Source organism: Jaculus jaculus, chromosome 1 (assembly GCF_020740685.1).
Source record: "Jaculus jaculus isolate mJacJac1 chromosome 1, mJacJac1.mat.Y.cur, whole genome shotgun sequence".
NCBI lineage: Eukaryota > Metazoa > Chordata > Mammalia > Rodentia > Dipodidae > Jaculus > Jaculus jaculus.
Window position 1 is genome coordinate 112,302,528 of NC_059102.1, and position 26,729 is coordinate 112,329,256.

Sequence of the window (26,729 nt, forward strand, 5' to 3'; positions counted from 1 at the left end):
GTGCGTTTCTTAATCAAAGTATGCACCACATGGTGTTACCAGTTTGTGTGCCCTTGAGATCAGAATCTGCTCTTAACTTTCTTTTTTTTAAAAAAATTTTATTTATTTATTTGAGAGAGCGTGAGAGAAAGAGGCAGAGAGAAAGAATGGGTGTGCCAGGGCCTGCAGCCACTGCTAATGAACCCCAGACACATGCATCACCTTGTACATCTGGCTTACATGGGTCCTGGAGAGTTGAACTGGGATCCTTTGGATTGCAGGCAAACGCCTTAACCACTAAGCCATCTCTTCATCCCTGCTCTTAACTTTCTGTCTCTTGCAGCTTGTCCAATGCCTGGCCCTCTGCTGGGACCTCCAAAATGAATGAATATCAGTGATTCAGAGAATCCTGGGAAGTTGGCATTTAAGTTATATGAAGATCATATTTTTATGAGATTTGACTTGTTTATATTTCAAAAGAATGTGTCTGTGGAGAAAACATCTAACTACCAATTCATGAGGGCAAGCTTGCTGTGGATTAGGCTATCTAGATTGTCAGAAACTGCTAACATGTCTGCAGGACTGTTGGGTGGTTTGAAAGTGTCCCAGTTCTTAGTGAAGCTAGAAAGCAGAATAGGTGCTGAAACACTTTTTGTTGTTGTTGTTAATTTATTTGAGAGAGAATGACTGCACTAGGACCTCTAGTCACTGTGTGTAAACAAAGTCTAGATGCATGTGTCACCTTATGCATCTGGCTTATGTGGGTCTGGGGATTTGAACCTGTGTCCTCAGGTTTTGCAGGCAGGCATCTTAACTGCTAAGCCATCTCTCCAGCCCCCAAAACACTGTTTTTATGAGACTTGAGGGCCTATGGTCTACAGTCAGACCAGTGCAGGTGTGGTTAGATCAACTTCCCTCTGATCTGTATGGTTGGGAGCCAAGGAGAGACCTGGATAGGAGGCAGTGAGACAGACTAAGGGGGCATTCTAGACACAATATTGTATGGTCATAGTGTTGGCACATTAATCTCTCTACTTCTGCTACTAGCTGTGTGATCTTGGGCAGATTACCATTTCTCTACTGTAGTCTACATCTGAAGTACTTAAAAGGTTGTAATCTTTGAGATTAATAAAATGCTGGCTTATACTGTCTGTGCATGATGAATGTTAGCAATTAAAGCACCGTCTGTGCACACACTGCACAAATCAGATTGTGAGTCTTTGAGGTCAGAGACCTTACCTGCCCTTTCCACTGATGTGTCTCTAGCACTTGGCATGTATAAATGGAAACTGTTGAGCAAATGTTTGTTGAATTATTAAATGAGGATCATTAGGACAGAGTTTTTATATATCTATGGAGAGTTTGTTTTTTTTCCTACAATGCCTTTTTCTGTTATAGCTGTTTCTACTTCATAATGCCTGGGCTCTGAGTTTTCTTAGCATATCTGTTTCTTTGAACTACGTTCAAGAAACAAGCATAAATCATAGGATTAATAGTTGTGTTGGCTTGAATGTAAAATGTCCCCTTATGTGTTTGAATTCTTGGTCTTCACCTGAGGGCAATTTGGGAGAGTTGTGGAGCCTGTGGGAGATGGAGCCTTGTTGGAGGAAGTATATCCCTGGGGGTGGGTCTTGAGGTTAGTCCAGCCCTTTGGTTGTCCAGAGCTAGTTCACTCTTGCCATGCCCTCCCAGATAAGATGATTGTGATACCCTGGCTATCTGTTCCTGCCTTGATGAAGCTTCCCCTTGAAACTAAACTGAAATAAACCCTTTCCTCCATTAATTTGCTTCTGGTTAGGTAACTGCTACATCGTTAGGAAGGAGCTGGTGAATCTCCAAAGAATGCCAGCAGGACACCTGAAAGTGAAGTTCTGTCTGAACATTTATTTCACAGTCATAGAAACCGAAGATGGAAAAGACCTGAGGACATCTAGTCCATCAACGTGTTATACAAGAAAGGTGGCTGAGCAAAACAGCCTGTTTACATCATGCTCACAAGACAGCATTTCAGTTCTTGGAGCGGAGCACTTGCAAACACATTGAAATGAAGACACAATGCAGATACTCTTCACAAACCTTAAGAAAATACTTATAAATACATTGTTTTTCATAAAATGATTATTAACTAAAAAAGGACTGAGGGAGTCCTCTCTTAGTGGATGGTTTGGGTGGGCCAAGAAAGGAGTAGCTGAAAAGGGTAGGGTATGAGGCGGTTTTAGTGACTAGAGAGCAGTTTCTTCTGATAATGGGTGGGTTTTGTGATTGGCTTTTTAAAATGTGTTGAGTGGGAAAGGCTCGGGAGTGGTTTCTTGTCCCTTCTTTGTCCACCCAAGAGAGTGCTCCACTTAATCCAATGCTCTGTCAGACTCAACAGCAATGCTGAGAAGTCCGTCTCCTTGACCATATAGCTTTGTTCCTTTGGCTCTTGTTCATTACTGCTTCTCAGGGTGGAATGGAAGTGGCAGCTCCTGTATGGAGTTTGTGCTAAATACATGAATAATGGAAAATCATGTCCAGGTATATTAGACCTCAACTTATTGGTCCCTCTGGCTGCTTCACTTGCCTATCACAGTCATTCTTTAAACTAATTCTATTTGCTGGAGGAATATCCTTTTTCTTCTACCTGCAGCATACAGGCTGAGGGCCCTTACTTTCTTATTCAAGCAAACCAAGTAGCCACACTTGTTCAGCTTGCCCAGCCGTTCCCTTTGGAGAACGGGCTCAGTGTGGCACTCAGCTTGTAATATTCCACTTCTCCCAGCGCCAGAATGTGGACGAGAGTGGAGGCTTTCCTGATCTCATGAAATGGGAGCCTGGAAGAAGCAAGGCAGCATCCTTTAGCTCTTTCCAACCACCCTCTATCTGAAGGCTTTACCTTGGTGGGGTTTTTGAGCCTGAGGGGTAGTTGAGAGGACAGAGGTGGACAGAACAGAAAGGTTTTGAAGTACCCACCCTTTCATAAAATCTTTGTACAAAACACAGCACACTGTTTCACAAATTGCAAAACACTGTTCAATTACTACCATTAAAAAAAATGCTACTTATCATGAAAACTGCTTCATTTTACCACAAGCAATTATGTTTTTCTTATCCAGGATATGGAAGTGTTTCAGAGCAGTGCTGACAGCGGTAAGCCTGCCTTTACTCCTGCTGTTGCTTGCTGCATCCTGGCCACAGTTTTGGCCAAGACACTCCTTAGAAGACAGGAGTGTGCACAGCTTGCTCTGAATAGGCAGGGAGATCTGACGTGTGCTCACCACTGCACAGAATGCCTCAGCGGAGAAGCTTGAAGTCAACTGGATATACAAAAATCCAAAGTTACAAAACAGATACATTAAGGGACAGTTAATTGCATTACAAAAGGGATTTTGTTTTTGTTTTTGTTTCTTTTTTTTTACAAAAAGAATTCACCTCTGGGTTCCTTTAAATAGTGAGCTTCTCAAGTACAGTCAGAATGAATTGAGTTACAAAAAATGTCTGTGCACAATAGGAGCATGGCTCTCATGTGAGTCAAAGTACACCTGTAACATTGGCCTTGTGGGCTGCACAGGTGTCCTAGGGTGCCCAGAGCATGGTGGCAGAAACTGGGGCATCCTTTGTTGTAGATGAGTGGCAATGGCTGAAGGGCTATGGGTCATAACCTTCCAAACACAGCCACTAACCTGCTTTTGGGTTGGGTGACAATGAGGGAGGGGTTAGGGTATTGCAAAGCATTTGTCCTCTGTCTTCAGGGTTCACTTGCCCTGGTAGAATTGTGTCTCAGTGAGGTTGAAGTCTAATTTTAGAGTACTCCTACCTCATCAGTACTTATGTGTACTCCTGGGGTTTCTCTGCAAATTAATTCATGGCTCAGATGTGATTTAATTACAGCATAAGGAGCTATCATTCCCTGGGGGTCTGACTAGCTCTTGGTGAAGTGCAGGCATTGTGTCCAAAGGTGGGGGGGGGCGGGTGGACACCTTCTTAATGATCTGCTCGGTACAATATTGTGAAGTGCACACATTACAAATCACATTAAGATAAATGGGGTGGGGAAGTGCGTACTGAGAAGAAAGCAGTCATCTCTCCTAAAAGGCACCCTCGGATTGGGGTGGGGGTGTGAAAGGTGCAGAAATAAGTCGCACAGGTCCTCCTAACTTCTCACTGCCTGGGGACAGCCAAACTTACAGTGACGCATTTATCCAAGAGTAACTTTGGACACGTGTATGTGCCTCAGGTTTCTGAGCCCACTTTCAGGCCTTCCCTCTAATTTTGGGGAAGGGTCCTGTCAGTTCTGTGATGAAGACCTTGGAGAATTCTTACCTAGTCAATATTTGGGGGACATATGGGAACATCTGGAGATCCCATGTTCTCCTTTCTACATGCCACATACCTGTACGCAGGGAAAGGGATGCCTAAACACAGGGGAAGCTTGTTTACTTATACTAGTCTTTTGGTGGCATACGATGGAGCCTAGGGTTAACCAGGGGGCTCAGATATGGGTGGGTGTGAATATGGGAGATTGCAAAGCACAGAGCAGACTTCAGAATACTGTTTGTGATGTTCGTAGGCATCCCCTGATGACTTCTACACTTCCTAAGGCTGACAGAGGTGAAAACAGCTCCACATGTAGTACACAGATCATTTCCTTTAACCCATGTATGGAAACTCATGGACTCTAGCAGGCATTAAGCAGGGATATTCAAGGGTAAGCCTAAGGCTATGACCTTGCTTTTCTTTCTTTCCTTTATAAAAGGTACACAGTATAGTCTATAGTGGAGATGCTTAATCAGATTAGAAGTATAACTGGATTCAGTCCTTCGCCAAATTGTCTTTCTGGCATGAGTTTTTGTCCCAAGGCATTGTGTATATTGTTAATGCCCAGCTGCCTGTCCTCTGTTCCCACTCACTACATCCCTTTCCTGGTAATAATGCTGTGTAAACATGTTCCTACAAAATGTTAGTCAGGTTTAGGGTCAGAGATCCTCAGCCTTTCTAGTATGCATGTAGCATGATTAATCAGTCCTTGCCTGTAGTGATTGAGTTTGCTTCCTTTTAAAGTATCTGCCCTGTCCCTAGAGTCTCTGATTCTTACCCTGCTTCCCATTTACAGTGTAGGACCAAATCCAGAGTAGAAGTTTTATCAAATCTGCAACCCTTGACAGTATTGTTCTGTAGTGAGATTAAAAACCAACCCAGTAAGACACAGTTATGAGCAATAATTTTATCGCTTGTTGAAGTGCAGAGAAAGGGCTAAAAACCAGAAATAATACTGTGGCACCTGGTGAAGAGGTTGACAGGAGCTGGGGTTGACACATCCCTTTCACACTTTATACTCCCAGATAAGTTCAGGCTCCCACTATAGAACAGATCCCTATGCTGGAGACTTGGGGACAATTGTGGGAAGAGCTGAGCACACTTGTTCACCACCAGGAGACCTAGAACTTTACTTCCCCATGCCTTTTTCAGTCATTACCAAAGAGCATCACAAAGTGTCTCCAGGGCTCCAGTGCCAGGAGCTGAGTGAGCAAGGGGAGTGATGTGATCACCTAGGATTCGCAAGTCCGATTTGTCCTGTGATACTCCTCCAGCTCTGTTTTCCTGCGCACAGCTAACTGCAGCTCCTGGCGTATCACCTGGATCTGCTTCTCCAGCTCTGAGAGTTCCTGTACCACTGAGTTCCGTGCTACATTGAGGGAATCTGCTTTCCCATTGGTGGTCAGCAAGGCAGGGAGTTCTCTTCTTCTTGGTGGGAGAGGGATGTCCTGGTGGGTCCGGATGCCCAGCTGGTTTTGTCTTCCCTCATCACTGAAGATGTGTTTCCGCTGGTTGTCCTGACTTAGGTTAGAAGTATTCCACACCATAAGCTGACGGGGCCCCATGTTGGACCTAGGAAACAGAGACAGTTCAGATCCCCCTTTGTCTTGCACTTCTCCATGTCTGCTGGCCATTTCCTGTGTGAATAGTACAGAGTGGGATATACACATAGAAATGAAGTCACCAAGCCATGGACAGACTGGCTGCTAGACTGGCATAGGGACAGTAGGAGCCATGAACTCTCAGTTGAATTTAAGGAGATCTTTTGCTGCTCTGACATTGGAATTGGGTATCATTTGGTGAAATGGGATGTGGAACATTCTCTTGTGAAGAACTTTAAGTACCCTTTGATTACCTTCCTACAGGCAAAGTTCAGAAGCTGCTTGAAGCATCCTATGGCTGTATAGATGATGCCCTAGTCAGTGCAAATGGTCATCAGATGCATCGGGGCTGTTGATCTATATTACCTTATGCCTCATCTTAGTCCCATTGGGCAATCCTGACCTTTCACACTTGATTTGGGGGAACATTAAAGGCATATAAGGTACTAGCAAAAGTATTTATCACTGTTGGGATAAATTTATCAATTTGAGAATGATAAGTCCTACCTGATTCTTATAAACAAACAAGTCCTCCCACCTCCAGTCCTTGATTCCTGCTGGAATAATGAAAGTCAAATGGAAATGTGCAATCCCTTTAGGCTTTCCTGGTATAACCTGGCACGACTGTATAATCATGGCTATAAACAGAAAGACAGGCACTGGAAGTACACGTTGCCAGTTGGGTACAATGAGAAGAGTTTCTCATTGCAAGAACAGATCAGTGCCCTAAGCAGTGTGTCTGCTGATTTCTTCTACCCTAGGAGGAACAGCAGGAAGATGAATAGGCTATGACCACTTTTTAATAATTTACCATAGGCTAGAATACAATAGAAAAACCCTGTTAAATCCTTGTGTTTTTCGTTCCTATAAAACTGAATTCATTTTATTCCTGAGAAAGATCATAAGAAAAATGCCATCTTTAAAAGTTTTTATTTTAAGCCGGGCGTGGTGGCGCACGCCTTTAATCCCAGCACTCGGGAGGCAGAGGTAGGAGGATTGCCATGAGTTCAAGGCCACCCTGAGAGTACAGAGTTAATTTCAGGTCAGCCTGGACCAGAGTGAGACCCTACCTCAAAAAACCAAAAAAAAAAAAAAAAAAAAAAAAAATTTATTTCTTTAAATAATTTGTTGGGTATTTTTGCAGGTAGAGAAAGACAGAGATTATGAATGGCCCTTTGCCATTGCAAATGACATCCACTTTGTGTATCTGGCTGTATGTGGGTACTGGGGAATCAAACCTGGGCCATGGGGCTTTGCAAGCAATTGCCTTTAGTTGCTGAGCCATCACTTCAGCCCTGAAAAATGCAGCCTTGATGTAGTTACATGTATGAGAATAAAAACACAAGGACTAATAGGATGATTCTGTGTTACACTGCTAAGTGGGAGAATGCTAAAGGCTAATAACCTCTCTCCTTCTTTCATCCATAGCTCCCTTCCTTAAATGAAGTCTGGTCTCATTAATAATTCAATTATTTGTTGGTTGGTTGTGATGACATCTAAATCAACAGTCCAATCTGGTCTGAATATCAATCATTATGTGGCCTAGAATGTTCTCAATATCATGGTGCGCATCATGCATGCCTCAGCCTTCCAAATGCTGGGATTATAGGCATGAGCCACCACCAGACCCCATTCTGTTCTCATCATTTGTTTTAGTTCAAGGAAAGTTTAGCAGTTCCAAGCCTATGCTTTTAAGATGCCTCACACAGTATCATTTTTTCCCAAGCTCCCACTGATACAATGTGAACAAAGGTACATGGCCTGTTTAGGATGGCAGATGTGGAGAAAGGTCATGGACTTCCAGGGTGACCCAGCAGAGGCTAATCAAGCCAGGCAGTCTGTAGCTGCTTCCCCTTCTCTCCAAGCTGGCTGCAGACATAAGAGCAAGCTCAGGTGACCTATAGGTTAGCAGACAAATCACTGTTGGAAACATTAAGCATCTGGATGATTTCTTTAGCAGCAAAACCCAAGTGGGCTTGGGGGGGTATAGTGGGGGGATAGTCAGAGCCTATGACTCTAGAGTGAAGTTTCCACTGTTTGGCCATGATGAGAGGGTAGGTCTGTCAAGAAATCTCCTAAATGTATATATTTCTTCCATTTGCTCCATGCTGCTCTCATTCTTGGTTAGAATATCTACTTTTTACTGATGGCAGCAAAGACTGAAGAGGCCCAAGATCCATCAATATAACAAGAAAAGAAAGCTGACTGCCTAGCATGAGACAAGGCATCTCTCACATCCACAAGGGCCCAAGAGATATTACAGAAGAAGTGGGAGATTAAATGAGTGCTGCTTTCATGGATAGCCCAAGAACTTCCTCCAGGGAGATGGTAGTAGACCCTGAAGACACTCGAAACTCATCAAAGCAGAATATCTGAGTTTGCTGAGAGCTCAAAACTAAAGGAGACTTACAACATGCCTTCTAAGGTTCAGGGAACATTGAGGAAGAGGGGGCTGAAAGATTGTAAGAGCCTCAGGGTGAGAAGGAGTGTCCTGAGGCATTTTCTCCCACAGGGATTGACTGGTATCTTCATGACTGCACAGTGAATGCTGAAACCCTACTGTGGAGCGCCCTCAGGAGAATGGGGTGGGGAGAGGTGACCTAAGAGTATAACCCTGTGGGAATATGACCAATAAACAATATGCTCATATAGTAGAGTTCATAGTAATGAAAAAAAGTAGAACATGCCTAAGGAATTAACACAAACACTCCAAACAACTTGCATTTATTTAGTGTTGCTCTTGGTTTATATCTCATAGAAGTGAGCAGAGGGCACTACAGCTCACTCTTCGGGGTCTTGGGCTGTGGAAAAGTTCTCTAGGATTTTGTTTAAAGTTGTGTACCTGGCTTTAGAATCATAGGGAACATACAATTATATTTTCTCTTCTAGCCTTATAGTTTTTACATTTAATAAACTAAAAATTACATTAAAAAACTCTTGTAATATCTGCTTTTTACCCTCTCTGCACTAAACATCTGCCTTTACTATGGTCCAACATTTCTCCAAGCCTTTCCTCAAACTCATATGTTAACCATCTGTTCATTTATTGTCTTAAATTTGTTCATAAATATAGAGAATAGAGGAGACGTCAAATTATAGTAGCATGGGCATTTGCATATATTCATAAGGAACAAAAGAACATTTTCAAGCCAGCAAACATAACTCTAGTTCCATAGAATGGTTGACAGTGGGAAAATCTACACATTTTTTTTGGACTCTCTAGGCAGTCATTAGTGGCTGAGTAAGTGGACATAGCCAGTCTGGTTAACTAGGACTTTGGATATCTATTCAGAAATATAACAGACCAAGCCAAAGATGGCCTGCTTTGTGACAGACTCTAGTTGTTAATATCATTGCTATGATAAATGCAGTTTGGTTCTAGGGCACTCATGGATGAAGGTAGCAGATTCTGAATACAAGATACAGTGTCTAATTAGAGGAATGAGTATGTTATAATACAGTCCCTAGGTTGTGTTTTATATCACACCTTTCTTGGTCTTAAGAGTGTAATGTGGCCAGCAGAGTGAGTATTTCACAATAAAATAAGCTAAACAGGCTTTTCTGGAGAAATTATATACCACTGAAGTTCAACACTGTACTGGACAATTCGAAAGAGACTAGAGAGATTTTCTTTTTTGAAGAGGGGGCAGTTGAAGCAGTCTCATGTAGCCTATGGTGGCGTTGAACTCACTATTTAGCCAAGATTGGCCTTGAACTTCTGATCATCCTGCCTCTACCTCCCAAATGCTGGAGTTATAAGTGCTATTGTCATTTTAGTGGCCACTAAACTTGATAATATTTAACCCACAACATTTTACTGGCAGAGGTCATCTGCTGGAATGTTTTAATTTTTTTTCTTTTTTGTTTTTATGAGGTAGGGTCTCACTCTAGCCCAGGCTGACCTGGAATTCACTATGTAGTCTCAAGGTGGCCTTGAACTCATGGCAATCCTCCTGCCTGTGCCTCCCGAGTGCTGGGATTAAAGGTGTGTACCACCATGCCTGACTACCTTAGTTTTTCTCCTTAATGGAGCTGTCTGTATCTGACATCATGTGGTTCAGGAAGTAGCGGTTATTTGCAATAAGTAAGCTTCTACAAGGGTCATGAGCCCTTCTCTGGTTCAGGGTCATTTCTTTCTCTTCAGGCTTCTTCCTGTCCTTTATGGAGGCTCTGTCTACCTCCAACTCTGCTTTCTAGTTCTTTAATCTATATAGAATTTTCAGTCAAGTTTTAGCTGTTCCACGTAATGCACCTCTGCACGGTATAAATGTCAATTGAGTACCAACAAAAAAAAAGACAGCTATGAGACCCTGTCATGGTTTCAGTGTAACATGTCCCCATAGGCCCATGGGTTTGAACATGCCCCCAACTGGTAGCTCTGTTTAGAAAGGCTGTAGAGCTTTTAGGAGGAAGAGCCTTTCTGGAGGAAGTGGGTCACTGGGGGTGGGCCTTGAAGATTTATAGACTGGCTGCACTTCCTGTTTACCATGGGTTTGTTGACTATGGATGCAATATGACCAGCCAGCCTCCTGCCACCATGTGTTCCCCACCATAATAGACTGTACCCCTGAAACTGCAAGCCAAAAATAAACCTTCTTTCCTTAAGCTGCTTCTTGTCAGGTATTTTACATAGCAATGAAAAAGTAACTGAACCGGGTGTGGTGGCACACACCTTTAATCCCAGCACTGGGAGGCAGAGGTAGGAGGATCGCTGTGAGTTCGAGGCCAGCCTGAGACTCCATAGTGAATTCCAGGTCAGCATGGGCTAGAGTGAGACCCTACCTCGAAAAAGCAAAAAAAAAAAAAAAAAAAAGAACGAAAGAAAAGAAAAAGTAACTGATATAGACCCACAAACACTCATTCTGTTTGACAAATTGCAGGTGCTGGGTTATAGGGAGGCTGGCACAGGAAATATGAGTCCAAGACACACTCTCATTTATAGAAAGAAGGGGCTGACAACAAGTCTGCTCATGGCTTGCATCCTCATTAGTGCAGACCATTCTCAGCATCGTGCACCCAGCTGGTCAGAATCATTTCCACTGTCTCCTTGTCCCTTGACTAGTCAGGGTGCTCCCCACCCCTCTGTCTGTGGCATCCCATGTCACAGCGCAAGCCTGTTAATGACAAGCTGTAGAGTAATCAGGTCACAGTGATAGGACATGTTCTGTCACAGCTCTCAGAGTAAACGACTCAGAGCGGGGATCTGCCAAAAGAAGTAGGTAAGTTGAGTGAAGAGCCCCATTTGGCTCTTGGCAGGGTGAGGCAGGTAGGAGTAAGTTTCATCAGCGATGCAGACGGGCTCGCTGGGCTTCCTGCTTCTATTCCTGGAAAAATGTTTTGTCATTATAGGACAGTATCTTTGCTTCTCGTACTTTTCTGATTAAGAAGTTTATGTTAAAAATAATCACAGAGCTCTGTAAGGTGGCATAGAGCAGCTGTGACCTGATTAGGCTATAGCTTGTCACTAACAGACTTGTACTGCGACAGCTGAGAGCTGGGGGAGGGGTGCTTTGTGACTGCCAACAGGCTTTAAGAAAAGATCTGACAAGCAAGATGCGAGCCCAAGAGAAAGGACTGCGGCAGCCGCTGCAGACTAGGAAGAGCCCTGGGCTCCACTCCCTTTGCTTCTGTCACAAATGTAGTGTTAATATCAGATTTCAAAACCATCCAGAAAGCCCAGCTTTGAGTTGAGGGTATGCCATAGATGGTACAGATCTTTAGAGCTGAGCCCTTTGGGCATGTGAAAGAGTCAGGAGGATAGCCTTAGGCAACAGAAGCCAATAAGCACTGGACTCAAATGCATCTGACATCTTCAGTCACCATGATGAGGCTATCGTCATCTACAGGTTGGCTGTGGTGAAGATGTGGAGTTTGGAATTTTCACTGTCATTGAGGCATTTAATGCTTGCTTCTATGAATAAAGAGCTTATCTAGGGAGTTCTGAGAGCACCTGGTAGTAGATTGAGGAGGACATGTCTGTTGCTTATTCCAAATATTCTTAGGAGTGGTGGAGAGGAAGGGAGTGGAAACATGCCCAGAAAATAAGTCCACTTGAAAATAACTGCCTATAGAACTTATGAATTAAGTCTTTCATGTGTTTTGTGTATAACAATTGCTAATAATTATAGTCATTTTCTTTATTTTCAAGGCTTTTTATTTATTGTGCCATTTACCTCAGTTTTATAGATGATCCTGAGGCAGAGACAGTTTTAAGTAACTTGCCCAAGGTCACATATACTGTAAATGCCAGAGAAAGGTCTCAACTCAGATGCCAGGCTCCATAATCTATACCTGCATTTCTTAAATAGAACAATATTTTGCCTATTTTCATTTCAGTACATACATGTTTATTTTATATTTTACTTCATTATATTTGCAGATACATGTATTTATGTTGGCTTTGTTTATCAACAAATTGTCCCAATTTGGTCTATAACTATTTAGATATAACTATCTTTTGCACATGGAGTCTCAGCTACATCTCTAAACTTTTATTTTAGTAGGTACAGAGACAGCTGGCTTTGGCCTCTTACCTCTTTTCCACACGTTTGGTCTTGAAACGCTGCTGCTTATCCTCTGCAAATGATGTGTTTAATGCTCTGTGCAGCCTCTGGTAGAGAAAATGGATTCATGGGTACAGACTGTTAGAAAGACATGGGCTAGGGGACAAAATACCGCCTAAGATTTAATGGAGTATTCCCTGGCTAACTATAAGCCTTGACCTCTTTAACCAAATTTTCAAGCAGTTGTGAAAACAGATCAACATTCAGCCTCAAATCTCAAGATGTCCAGGCTTCTAAATGATAGGTTATTCTTTCTAAAGAAAGTGACAGTGATATGTGACAGCTTGGAAAAGCCTTGGGTTGTGAATGGCATGAGCTATGAAGAATTACTATTATTATAGTCCAGCACAAGGCCTTGCACAATTGTGAAAGGTGATTCAAAAATGTGTGAAGTTTTTTTTTGTTGTTGTTGTTGGCTTTTGTTTTTTTCGAGGTAGGGCCTCACTGTAGCTCAGGCTGACCTGGAATTCACTATATAGTCTCAGGTTGCCCTGAACTCATGGCGACCCTCCTACCTCTGCCTCCCAGGTGCTGGGATTAAAGGCGTGCGCCACCATGCCTGGCAAAAAACGTGTGAATTTCTTAACAACCAAAACAAGGAAGGGAAGTGGACTCCCCGAGAATTAAACTAATTCTATTAGTATGCAACAGAGAAGACCACTTGTGTAAAATGTAAGAGAGAACACAGGCTTTCCAGAAAGAAGGCAGGAAGAACAAGGTTCAACTATAACCAAATCAATATCTGTTTTTAAAAAAATCACATGTTAATAAAGCGAAGAAGGCGGAAAGAGGATGGGTGAATGGCATAAGCAGCAGAATGTTTGCTCTGCTGAGAGGCAAAGTGAGCCGTGAATTTCCAGGAGGCCATGGGGACTCTTCTATTAGGGAGGCCGGGTGGCTTATCTGCCTCACCATGAGCAGGTGAACCTGTGGCCTTTGCTAGAGACACCTGCATACATTATTTTGTTCTCTACCCCATTCCCTCCAGGGAGAGTTGTGCCAAAACGTGTGCCCAGAGGGTCAGTCTATGAACAATTTTAGTTCTCTCTTTAAGTTGTGTGTTGGTGTATGGCTTACACGAGAGAACCATATTCCAGTATAGCTTGGGCTTGTACCTGCAGGCCTCAAAACTCTAGTCCAGAGAAGAGTAGAACAGAGATAAACAGAATCACATCAAAAGGAATGGGGACTTTACACTCATTTAATGGCATTTAATTTTGACAATAAAGGAATCCATGGGAAACATTTTTCTACCATCTCTTGAGATTGTCCCTATTAAGTCAAACCTAGTTCTGAAGCTTCTCCAGTGAGCAACAGTGGTGTTACAGGAAAGAAAGGGGCCTTGTGGGATATCTTCATTCAAGGGGAGGTGAGTTAGTGAGTTAATGGGATAGAGGATGCTCTACCTTCTGAATGCCCACCACCTTTCTCTTGGTACCTTGCCCTTTTTCAGCCTGAATTGGCCCTGGGTCCTCCCATCACCAGGCATTCTGAAGTATATGAGCATTGGAACAGCAGTCCTGAGGCACTCACCTGACTGGTGTGCAGCCAGTATTGCAGCCTGGATTTGTTTTTGATCCGCGGTAGTAGCAGCCGGTACACTATGTGTTCACCAATGGTTGTCAAGATAGACAGACCAAACCCGATACACAGTAGCACGAACAGTCCAGAAAAGTGTTTTATGCCCATTTGCAAGGTCTGTGAGAAGACAGGAAAGGCCATGAGTGCAATGAGCTATGTGGCCCAAGGCTCGTTTGCTCTTTCTTAGGTTCGGATTCCTTTCAGTTGGAGGTTATTCATCCCTCCCTGTGTGATCACTGAGCGTTACTGGACCGCACTGAGAAGGAGATGGCCAGGGTGGGACGCGGAGCTGCACAGACCTGGAGTGCTGCCCGCATACAAATCTCACTGTTGAGCAATTTCTGGTGTTGTGCCAAGGCTCTGAGTCTGGACCATATTATCATCTCTTAGAGACTGAGAGAAATAAAGACATAGGTATGTGATGGTTTAATATATGAAACCATTAACTAGCTATGAAGGAAAGAACCTCTTTCAAGAGTAGAGAATGAATAGGTTTAAGGGGAAAAGATGATGAGTTCAGTGACCCTGGCATTCCGATCTGGCAGGGAATGTGGAGACCATCTGTTCAATGACCTAATTTTACAGATGAGGAAACAGAGCAGAGAGGTATAGTAAGTTGTGCCAGGCCACAAAATGAGCATCCATGGAGAAAAAAGAGAAGAAATGTTCTTGGTTGCTGACTTTTTTGCCAGTTTTTTTTTTTTTTTTTTTGCATTGAGATAGGGTAGTTTTATAATTAAGGAAACATGTTTGCAAATATTTGTATGACATATGAAAGAGCCTGAGTAGTGTTGTCATGATTTAAAATTTTCTTTAAAAGTATCAAAAAAATTTATTTGTGTGCATGTGTGTGTGTGGACATAAAAGTATCTCTTGCTTCTGCAAATGAACACCTATCCAGCTTTATATGGGTGGCTGGGGAATTGAACCCAATCTGAAAGCTTTGCAAGCAAGTGCCTTTAACTGATGAGCCGTCTCTTCAGCCCTCTGCTTAGTACTTAATATGTTATTGTTAGGTTTTAACCCTAGTATCACCAAACATTCACTAACACTAAATAGATGGTCACTACTTGTTTTTAAGTAAGACAGTGCCAAGTGAACAGAAAAATGTAATTTATAGTGAGTCATGTTGCCTTTAAACATATTTTATTTAAACTTTGTTTAAACACATACAAATGAGTTAATAATAGTAAGTATGCTTGTTTTTTAGTTATGCATTTAAAATGCATGCTGGGCATCATGTATATATATTATGATCTTATAATTCTATCTTTCCTTTTTTTTTTTTTTGAGGTAGGGTCTTGTAGCCCTAGACTGGTCTAGAACTCATGGTGATCCTCCTGTGTGCTGGGATTAAAGGTGTGTGACATCACACCCATTCTCTTTTAAGTTTTAACTGTCCCCACTCCACATTTGAGGAAAGGGAGAGTCATGGAGATTAATTCACATTACCCCCAGATCAACATCTAGTATGTGGAGGTGCAGGACTGTGACACAACATCTTGATACCTCTCAAGCAGACATAATTTGAAGTATCCTTTACTAGCTGATCATAGTAGTTTGTCAAGAAAAAACTTTTAACCAAAAACTCAAGAATCTGAATAAAAACTCCACTGAAGCCTATGAGCACCGACCAAAGTGTTCACATTGTATGTGAGCCTGTGTGATTAGATGTGCAACAGAAGTTGTAATCTAGCCCTTCTCCCCATTGGGTCATGTTCTTTAAATGTGATATGCACTGAATATATATGCACCTCTACCCCATATCGACAAATGAAAACTTTTTTTAAGGAAGTACAACTTGCTCAGCCCGACCCTCAAGGGGTAGGGAAAAATGAAGCAATAGCCAATGTCAAGTTGTGAAAATAAATGTGGGTGATGCAGACAAAATGATAATTGCAGTCACAAATGATGCGAGTGGATGCATATTCAGCAATATACCCATGCACTCTGTCTTATGCTGTTGAGACTTACAGAAATGAAAGAAAAAATATGGAAGTTTTGAGGATTTTTGTGTATCCCATGGCTTCCCCGTATTTGCATTTGATAGTTTACAAACTCACCTTTCCAGAATTCCAAGTGTCAAAGACAGAAGACAACTTCAAGAATTAGTCATGGATAAGACTCAAGCATTCATGACTTCTCTTAATCCTTCTCTTCATCCTCCTCTGGCCCCACCCACCTCACTTAGGCAGTTCTGTAACCAGTAAGTAGAACAACTACAAACATTGCCTTGCTAATTTATTTTTTCTGAATGTTGTTTTTACTCACTAGGTTTAACATGTATTTTTGTTGTTGTTGTTGTTGCTAACTTATACTAGTAAATAGTCATTGTAGGCTTGGAGAGATGGTTCAGCCGTTAAGTAGTTTGCCTACAAAGCCTAATGACTCATGTTTGATTCCCCAGTACCCACAAAAAGCCACATGCATAATGTGGTGCATGCATCTGGAGTTGCTTTGTAGTGGCTGGAGGACCTGGTGTGTCCATTCTTTTTCTCTCTCTTGCATGGAAATAAAAATATATGTATATATAGTCACTGTACTATGGAGGGGAAACAGTTTGAGTGATACTGTGCTCTGCTCACTCACTCAGGAATACCTGCTAAATAACCACTGAAGATATGACATTTAAAATGTCTTCTAAGCCAGGCATGGTGGTGCACACCTTGAATCCCAGGACTCCAGAGGCAGATGTAGGAGGATTGCTATGAGTTCAAGGCCACCCTGAGACTACATAGTGAATTCCAGGTCAGCCTGGGCTAGAGTGAGACCCTACCTCAAAAACCCAAAAATAAATAAATAAGCAAATAAATAAACAAATAAATAAAAATAAAATATCTTCTATTACACAGCAGTCCTTGGTGGGTTTTTAAATATTACAATCCAGGCATTGTGCATTAGGTCATAAACCCTTACAGATGTCTAAGAGGATTTTCAGTGATACTCTAGAAAAAGTGGTTGGGATTTTTGAATGAGAGGAAAAAAGTTTGTTGTTTTTCTCATTTAAAATAATGGAAAGGGCTCCCACCATCTGGAAATTAACTGACCAGCACATTTCTAGGAACAAACGAGATGCAGATAAGGGAGATGTCTGTACTAGCAAATGGGTGGTTTCTGCCCAGACTGTTAATGCTTCCAGGAGAACACAGAAGCCAAGATCACCAATTTTGTTGTTTCCCAAACCCTGCTTTGTATTTTACTCACATGTGGACACTTGAGCAGCTGACAGCTGGTTGGCTAAATAAATTGTTCTCAAGCCTCCAGCAAGAAGTACTGTTAGAGTGTTTTACTCATCATTTCAACCATAGGTGTTAATTAATCATCCAGTTCCACCCTACTAATACTCCCCTCTTCCCTGTCCCCTTCCCAACACTCAGCAAGCATCCCATCCCAGTTCTCTGGTTTTCTATACAGTTGTCTAGATTCATTGCTTCTAGTTCTTTCCACATTCTATCTGGGATCCACCAGTGGTCAGGTTTTGTTGCCCACCTGCTCCAGTCACCAATGACCTCCATATAGCAGACTCAATGGTCAGTTTTCACCTGATTCATTATGTGCAGCTTGGATACTGTCCATCTTTTCATCTTTGTCAGTCTATATAATCTTTTTCATTTTGTTTTGGAGATACTTTTATTCCTTTGTTCTGCCTCAATCTTCTTTGCCAATCCTCATCTTTCTGATTACAAACACTGACATGTTTTTAATTTCTTGCTACATGCATTTTCTTATCCAGAGTTTTGGTTTGTAATAGGGCCTATTAGCCAATGACTACCAAGAATTGGGGACTTTTATTCCCCAGCTCCCTACTCAGCCTCTTTAGTTGGGTATCCAAAATATGTCTCAAATTTATTATCACAGAAGCAAACTCCTAATTTTCTCCCTGAAACCCATTTCTCACATAGTCTTTCTCCTTCATGGAAACACTATCCTTGGACTTGTTCAGGACCAATAGTGTAAATCATCCTTGATTTCTCTCTCTTTTTTAGCATCCTCTAAAATACTGTTCCTCAGAATGAAATGGCAATAAGAACCTGAGGTAATTCTTTTTTTTTTTTTTTTTTTTTTTTTGGTCAGGGACCTGGTGTATTAAGCGTTGCATAATCTTTCTGACAAATCATGATGTTTAAAATTTTATTTTCTTATTGAGAAACCTGGAAGTGATTGAGGAACAATGTTTTTAGAGGGAAGTAAAGAAAAAAAACAGACTTATAAGTGCTTCTGAAATATGAGTGACTCAACATATGGAAATAGGAAATGGACACAATGCTCTAATATAGAAGATCTAATAATGTCTTTTTTTGCTAATATTTTTTCCTAGAAGACTAGTGTCTAAGAAAGAACTGGTAAATTCACAACTGGGTTTATGTCTCTTATGGGCTCCAGAGACATCAAGTCAGAGTTCCCTGGGGAAGATCTGGAAGCAGGGTAAAACTGTGCAGTGTTATCATTTGGGGTTTCTAAAAATGTTGTTTAACAATCAAAAAGAAGGAAGAAGAAGGGCTTCTCTCAGAGAATTTAGAACTTGCTTATAACCAAGACAGAGCCAAAGATCCCATGTGACAAAGGAGAAGAGGAGGAGATGATTTGCAAACTCCAGCAAGCACTGCATGAGTCCACACTTGTAGCATTCACGCTTTGTGTAAGCATGATTTTGACAGCAACCAGGGCCCATCAGACTTTCCACTACTTTCAGGTTTCAGTGCTGGGTGATCACTGCTTTTTATGTCATGGTAATTGTTCAAATATTCACGAACATGGGGGTTCTCCAGCTGCAGAAGAAATGTCAGTCCTGTTCTCAGGCTCCTAAGATCTCCACACTTCTAAGCTTGTACAACCTTAGTTTGCTGTATTAGCTCCATTTAAAATTTCAACTTATTAAAACAATTCAGTAAAAACTTTTTAAATCTGAGATTACTCATAATACTTTAGGTATAATATAAATACTATTTTTTTTTTTTTGAGAAAAGTTCTCATACTATAGCTTAGGCTGACCTGGAATGCAATATGTAGTCCAGGTTAGCCTTGAACTCCTGGCAAAACTGCCTCAGCTTCCTGAGGGCTGGGATCATAGGCATGAGACACCATGCCCAGCCCCAAACAATTACTTTCAATTAATTCTCCTTTTCCTCTTCTGAAATAATATCATATGCAGTTATACTTCTCAGAGTGGTAAACACATATACATTAAGCTTTGCAAAGTCACTATTTTCTAAAATAAGATGATTTAATATCAATTTATAAATACTAGTCATCTATTTATTAATGTGAATGTTTATGTTTATTGCTTGTCTTATTATGATTGACTACTCCCAGACTTTCAGTTGTTTATTTTCAAAATTTATTATATATGATAAATATTGCTGTATTAAATCTTTTATATCATTTAAATATATAACTTAGTATTATTTAGATCCATAATGTCCTTGCATGGTTACCAGGTCAAAGGATGTAACTATTTTTAGGGCTGGTGATGTTTGAAGTGACCCTTAAAAAAAGACATAAACTATTCTCAGTTTCACCAAAGATGCTGCAAAACATTGGCTCCTCATCCCCTCCTGTCATAATTGTCTTCTCTTTTTCCCTAGTGCTAGGGATAGAAACCAGGGCCTCACATATTCTAAGCAAGAATTCTACCACTGGCTACATCCCCAATCCAACTTGATTGGAATATTGAAGTAACTCTTTATGAAATTTGGAAGGTAAGTGTCTTTCCATGTTCATATTTCCTATATTTTGCATGAATCGCGCGCGCGCGCACACACACACACACACACACACACGCATATCTTCCCTAGCACCACCCCCAAACAAAACAATGCAAAATAGTCTGGTTTCATGGCTTCACTCCTCCAGCACAAAGAGATCCTATCTTGAAAGCATTTAAGCCTTTCCCTTTGCAAATCATGTAAAACAAAACACAACACAACACTGTAGGCTTGCCATCTTCTTTACACCCTAACAGAGAGAATCACTGGCCTAAGTGAGGAATTGTGGTGTGTTTGAAAGTGGGGCCATCTGAGAAAGCTGCGGAAAGTGTAGGAGGTGAGGCTGCGCTGGAGGAAGTGTGACACTGGGAGTGGGCTTGAGGAGTTACTTGTCCTCAGGCTCTCTCCTTACTCTCTGCTGATGTGATGGTTTGACACAGGCTTCCTGCTCCTCCCATGCTTTCCCTGATACTATGGACTCTACCCTCTGGAACTGTAAGCAAAAAAAAAATAGCTCTTTCTTTCCCTGAGTTATTTCTACTAAGGTAATTTCCCCCCCACCAATAAGAAAGTAACTGATACAAATACGGAATGTGTATTTTTTTGAAAGCCCTTTCCTTTGAGGATATTTCTAAAGCACAATATGAGCCAATTGTGCTGAGACCATTATTTTCTCTCTTAAAGAAACGAGTGTCTAATGGCTTGGAGATTGTAACATATGGTGGTGAGCAGGCACAGTCCATTAACATACATTTATAACAACATATTGTTACTAATCTCTATAGCCTCAGAGCATATTCGTTGCTGGTTTCAGCTTAATTTAAATACTGTCACCTGTTTCCTGAGATGAACTTAGATTGTTTAAAACTATCTTGGTCAATATGTTTCTGTGCCATGCATAAAAGCAAAAAGGGGAGGGCTACTTTCTTATTGACAAGTAATTCATGCTTTGGGACTAATTACTTTAATAAGATTATTAGGAATACTTTGAAACAGGTAAACATAGGAGCCACAGAAAAATAGAGGTAGAAATGAAGCTCAGCATTTGTGATCAGAATGGCTAGTAGGAGTCTTTCCTTTGCCTCTGACTGGCTGCTTGTCCTTGGAAGAGACTCTTTGTCTTTCCATGGCATCATCTATAAAGCTGAGAGGATGGTGCCCCTGCAGTGCTGATTAAATGATATAACAAAAGTTGTATAAGAAGTTATGAGGCAACTGCTCAATAAATGTTAACTGTCATTATCCCTCCAAGGAGTTGTTATAGAACTAAATTTGTTGGCAACTGGCAGTTAACTGAAAGAACAAAGCATTCTAACTTGGAAGTAAATGTGATTAATTTCCCCAAATATCTGCTCAAATCTGTCCTTTTCTATAAAAGGAAATAAGTACTCACTCAGCTCATGGTCACTGCCACAAAACTTTGGGTAGTTATATTAGGTAGATTAAGCAATTAACTGAAATATTTTTCCTTTTCTTGTTAAATTTGCACATGTAACCCACTATGTTTCAAACCTTTGGTTCTAATTTCAAATTTTCCGTATTTTAAAGTATGTATTTGTAGGTCTTTATTGTCTCTCTTTAGATCTTTTTTCTTTCTTTCTTTTCTTTTTTTTTTTTTTTTTTGGTTTTTCAAGGTAGGATCTCACTCTAGCCCAGGCTGACCTGGAATTCACTATGGAGTCTCAGGGTGGCCTCGAACTCATGGTGATTCTCCTCCCTCTGCCTCCCGAGGGCTGGGATTAAAGGCGTGCGCCACCACGCCCGGCTTCTTTACACCGTTTTGACTGGCAAGGTGTATGCTCACTTTTGTCATGTAACATCTCCGCACAAAGTCAAATAGGAGGGGTTAGCATTCTCCATTAGACATCCTCCACGCCTCAAGTTGAGAGCCTGCTGTATGCTCTGCACAAGACATGGTGGGGAGGGCCTGGCGTTTGTTCTTAAGTCATCTCTCAACCAGGATGACACAAAGGTCCAGTTAATTTTAGAGCGGCTGTGACAAAGTACCAAGTGAGGGTGCGGCGCAAGAGAAGCCAGGAGGGCTCATGTCTCATTCCCATATTGATCTTGGGGATGAAATAAGTAGAATAAACATTGTATTCAAAGTGCAATATATTTTATCTTTTTGTATTCTCAGAATAAACTTAGGATGGACCCTTGTTTGAATAAATAAATAGACACAAGGAGGCTATATTGCTGGTACCCAAGCTGGTAATAAGTTGTAATGGGTTACGACCCATTACTACAAGTTTAGAATTATTTGTTCATTGCAAACTCATTTGTTTAAAGGATGAAATGGGATTTAAAGGGCCAGGGATTCTGATTCCTTGTGGTTCCTAAATAATCTTATTTAAAAAGCATGACAGTGTGGCTTGTTTAATGGGTGCCCTGTCAGTGATGAAATTTGTGGACTTTTTGCTTTCCTTTCCTCCTAAGACTAGTTGCCAGCTTCTTTAAAATATAATAGTACACTTGTAAATTGATCTTCCTTTTCTGAGAAAAGTCATTCAAGTGGTATAACATGACTAGGTAAGTGTAGGAAGAGTTTATTCCTTGTTCTCGCATTTCACGAGTCTCGGGAGTGAACCTCTAAGACTGAAGGTTGGTGTGAAGTCGCAGATGCTGGGACAAGTGCTGTCCCTTTTCTTCCAAGGACACCTTGTCGCCTGAGAACTAACAGTAATCTCTAAGGAATCACAGAGAGCTGGTAACATTTAGGGTGCAGGCAGAGCTGCATCACTGGCCAGCAGATGCTCCAAAACGCAACCCAGTGTTTATATTTTCCTTGATGTGCTCTCCCACAACATGACCAACCTGAGTTGGGGAGAGGTCTTGTGTAGACCCATCAAGCTCCATCACCACTGGGTGCGAGGAACTTGGTTTGGATGTCACGTAGTAGGGGAAACGCTTCATGATGGAGCAGATCCCAGCTTCTCTGTTAGGGACGAGCTCTGCTTTCAAAGCCCAGCTTACTGTGCGGGCAGTATTCACCTTACTTACAACCTCCGCATTTATGAGCATCGTGAGGAACAGCACTTCAGCATCTGGGAGAGGCTGACTCTACTGCTTCTGCCCTGTTGGAAGACTGATTAGCTGTTTCATTCTCTCCAAATAGGGTGGGGTTGAGGTTGGAAGTCAGGGCCCTTTCTGGGGAGGTCCCTACTCTACTTGATGAGATTATCCCTTTTCTGAACTTACTGGCACCAAGAGTGATGGGTTGAGCACTTTGTCCAGGCTTACCTCGTCTTCCATGAACTATGAGGTTACTTTCTTTGGGCTGAAGTAGTGCCACAGGAACCCCTCAATTAATCTCCTACCCCTCAAACATGCATCTTGGAGAGCGAGGGTACAATCTGCTACAGGAAAGGTAGTCTCTGCTGCCCTGAGAGTGATTAAAGGTATGAAGCAAAGAAATATATTTGCGGCAGTTGTTACAACAGAAACTTAATTTTATGACTATCTGAATACAACAAATACTGAAAACACCTAACACCCCATGTAGTTTCCTCCAATATACAGAACCTTGTGAAAATGGCAAACATGTACATTTCCTTATTTCTGAGCTTTTAAAGCTTTTGAACCTGGTCTCTGAATTGAAACAAAGGAAAGGGATGCTTATAAAAGTCTCTTTTGTTTATTCTTTTCCCACTGTGTTCTGCAGATTTGATCACATTCACCCACTCACTGAGGGATGCGTTAATAACACTGCATGGGTAATAAAGGCTGTGTTAGAAAACGTAGCTTCACCAACACTTCGGGGTTAGTCAGGAGAAACAATTGCTAAGATCCCAAGGCAGATCTTGGAAGAGAGAGGAAAGCTAGAGTTGATGGGTGATGAGAGCTCACATCGTCAGGACCAACTTCTTGTGGATCTCCAGGCTTCTGACCACATCACTGAACTCCTGGAAGGATATTTTCCCATCGCCATCCTTATCCAGGACTAGGATGGTTTTGTCCACCAGCTGCTGCAGCTGCCAGTCTTTGAGGTTGTCTCCCACCATCATCTTCAGCACCTGGAAGAGCTCCCCGTTGGAAATGTAGCCGTCCTTGTCTATGTCGTAGATCCTGAAGGCGAACCTCAGCTTCTGCTCCTCGTCGCCCTTGACGCTGAACTGGGAGGCGCCCACGATGAACTCGTGGAAGTCCACCTCCCCGTTGCCATCCGTGTCGAAGATGTCGATCACTCGGAACACCAGCGGGTTCTGCTGCAGCTTGGGCAGCGTCATGAACTCCTCCGTGGTCAGAGTGCCCGATTTGTCCAAGTCCAACTTCTTGAAGCTCCTGACCAGTCTTTTAATTTCATCGTTATTGAAGTGGGAGCATATTTGGGCCGGGTAGCTGGTCTCGTTTCCCATGGTGGACGCTGTTAGGACTCTCAGGGCCCGGGTCGGGGCAGATGAGGCCCGTTGACCCGGGCGAGGGCGCGGCGGGGCTCGAGACCAACCTCCCTGGAGAACTTGGAGAGCGCAGCGGGCGGGCGGGCGGCGGCAGTTGGTGAGGGGAGGGACAGGCAGGGGGAAGGGGCAGGAGGGAGAGAGGAGCTCGGAAAAGGTGCTACTCAAGAGAAAGACAGGTGGAGCTGGGGTGCCCTCCTTCAACCCCGCAGGTTTCCCTTATATAATGCTTATTCTGCTGGAAACTAGTTTAACAACTTCTTCTATAATTATCATCATCATCATCATTATCATCATCATCATCATCATCGAGGTAGGGTCTCGCTCTGGCTCAGGCTGTCCTGGAATTCACTATGTAGTCTCAGGGTGGCCTCGAACTCACGTGATCCTCCTACCTCTGCCTCCCCAGTGCTGGGATTAAAGGTGTGTGCCATTGCCCGGCTTAGTTTAACTTCTTCTTTGTTTTTTTTTTTTTTTGTTTTTGGAGGTAGGGTCTCACTCTAGCCCAGGCTGACCTGGAATTCACTATGGAGTCTCAGGGTGGCCTTGAACTCATGGTAGTCCTCCTACCTCTGCCTCCTGAGTGCTGGAATTAAAGGCATGTGCCACCACTCCCGGCTAGTTTGACTTCTTATTCACACTCACCCCTTCCCCTCCCCGCAACGTGAGATCCAGGGACACACGTGGATAACTGATGGCTGTGTCCCCAGCAGAGTGTGACACAAAGCAGAGGCCTTAACCGACATGTGAAATAACCAAGACATGGGCAGGCCAGGAATCATGCTTCCTTTGTGGGCCTAGTGAAAATGCTAAATGAAATGAAATGTGAAAGAGATATTAGCCATAATTCTAATTTGGGAGAAGACACATTGATAATCTGTAGCAGACAGCTTCAGGTTTGCTGAGATGAACTTCCAGACCAGGCACAGTTATGGAGGAAGGGATTTATGAAGCTCACAGATCCAGGGGAAGTTCCACAATGGCAGAAGAAGCTGGCCTGCCTTCACAGGTCCAAGCAGAGAAAGAGAAGCCACAGTTCAAAAGCCAAAAGCCACACAGCACACTTCAGGAACTCCAGGTGGAGCTAGGCACTTTGCTTATTTTTAGATTGGAATTTCAAACTCACCACCACACCTTAAGATCTGCCCAAGACACCTCCTCAGTGGGATGGCTGCAGATCCAAACTACAAACTAATAAAGCACTGAATATATTCAGAGCCATGTATTCAAACTACCACAACATCCTTCTAGACTATTCTTCAGGACATGGGGTTGGGAAGGCAGAGAGGCTCTGCAAGAAACCATACAATTTCAGAAAAAAGACTTGCCTACAGATAGTAACAAGAAATATGCAACATTTAGAATATTTCCTCAAAAGAAGTTTTGCCTCTGTTGCTCCATTACTTTGATTCATATTGCCCTGTTCCTGCAGCTGGCTGTCCCACAGAGCATTCTGGGATCTGCTGCTGTGTACCCCAAAACTGCTCTGGCATGGTGAGAGTGGCAGTGGTCTGTCGATTGTTTCACTTCCCCCTTTGCTTCCACTAGATTTGTTCTATTAGCCAAAGATTAATCTTCAGGCTCCTTCATTCCCTTAGGATAGCACCTCTATTCCTCTAAACACATAAGAAATACATGTGGTCCAAGAGCAGTCTAGTTCAAAGGGACTTGGGGGAACCTCAAGCCACTACATCAAAGAGAGGGAGGTAGACGAAAGCAGTCTCAAAAGCAACAGTTACTGCGGTTTAGTTCACCTGGAGGGTCACTGGGTGACACTGGCATTACTGAGTCGCTGGGCACCTTGCCATTAGGTTTGGCCTCTTTCACTTTCTTCTGTGAAGAGATGAAAATCCATCAGCTTTTTTTCTAAACCTGATCTTGGGTATTAACTAAAATCTCTTCCTCCAGCTGTGATAGCATACTAGAAACATTTTGTCTTACTTATTGGCTTGTTTTCCAGTTATCTAGGAAATGAACAGGGTGTTGTCTACCCAAACCTGTTGAATTTGCAAGGGTAAGAGAAATCAATCACTTGGCTATACATGGTGGTACACACCTGTAATCCCACATAGTGTGACCTTGTCTCAAAAGAGGGATAGATGTCTGAAATCAGTGCAGGTTGGTCTCTCTCTCTCTTTTTAAAAATTATTTATTTATTTGAGATAAAGAGATGAGAGAGAGAGAGAGAGAGAGAGAGAGAGAGAGAGAGAGAGAGAGAGAAAATGGGTGCACTACGGTCTCCAGCCACTGCAAACTATCTCCAGATGTATGCACCTTCTTATGCATCTGGTTTACATGGGTCCTGGGGAATCAAACCAGGGTCCTTTGGCTTTGCAGGTAAACAGCTTAACTGCTAAGCCATCTTCTCCAGCCCTGGGCTGGTCTCTTAGTGCACTGGACATTCTAGTTTATGTCCTTTCTAGAGTATAAAGACATTGTTGGCTTCTAGAGGTGACATCCCAGCCCTGAAGGTACTTGAGGTCAGTCTTCCCATCTGAAAAAAAATGACACTAATAAAACTTTCTATGGATAGTTTTTGTGGATGAAAACTGAGATCATCAATATGACAGTTCTCATTGTTATTCTGACTGATTTTATTATTCTGCCTCA

General features: G+C 42.3%; 2 protein-coding genes across 2 annotated transcripts in view; both read right to left on the reverse strand.

Moving 5' to 3' along the window:
• Positions 1–1,843: 1,843 nt before the first annotated feature.
• The window catches only part of Grin3a (glutamate ionotropic receptor NMDA type subunit 3A), a 174,330-nt gene continuing 149,444 nt past the window's right edge, over positions 1,844–26,729 (reverse strand). Inside the window, exons 7-9 of the mRNA XM_004656974.3 lie at positions 13,973–14,137; positions 12,410–12,486; positions 1,844–5,847 (exon numbers count right to left, since the gene is read on the reverse strand). Of these exons, the coding sequence (XP_004657031.2) occupies positions 5,508–5,847; positions 12,410–12,486; positions 13,973–14,137 (582 nt within the window). The 3' untranslated portion in view covers positions 1,844–5,507. The remainder of the gene's footprint in view (positions 5,848–12,409; positions 12,487–13,972; positions 14,138–26,729) is intronic.
• Positions 23,568–24,080, reverse strand: Ppp3r2 (protein phosphatase 3 regulatory subunit B, beta). Its single transcript, XM_012948415.1, has one exon. It carries the CDS (start codon positions 24,078–24,080, stop codon positions 23,568–23,570), a length of 513 nt encoding a protein of 170 aa, XP_012803869.1.

Coding starts and splice junctions, on each gene's coding strand:
- Ppp3r2 (XM_012948415.1), bottom strand. CDS start 24,080: ATGGGAAACGAGACCAGCTACCCGGCCCAAATATGCTCCCACTTCAAT.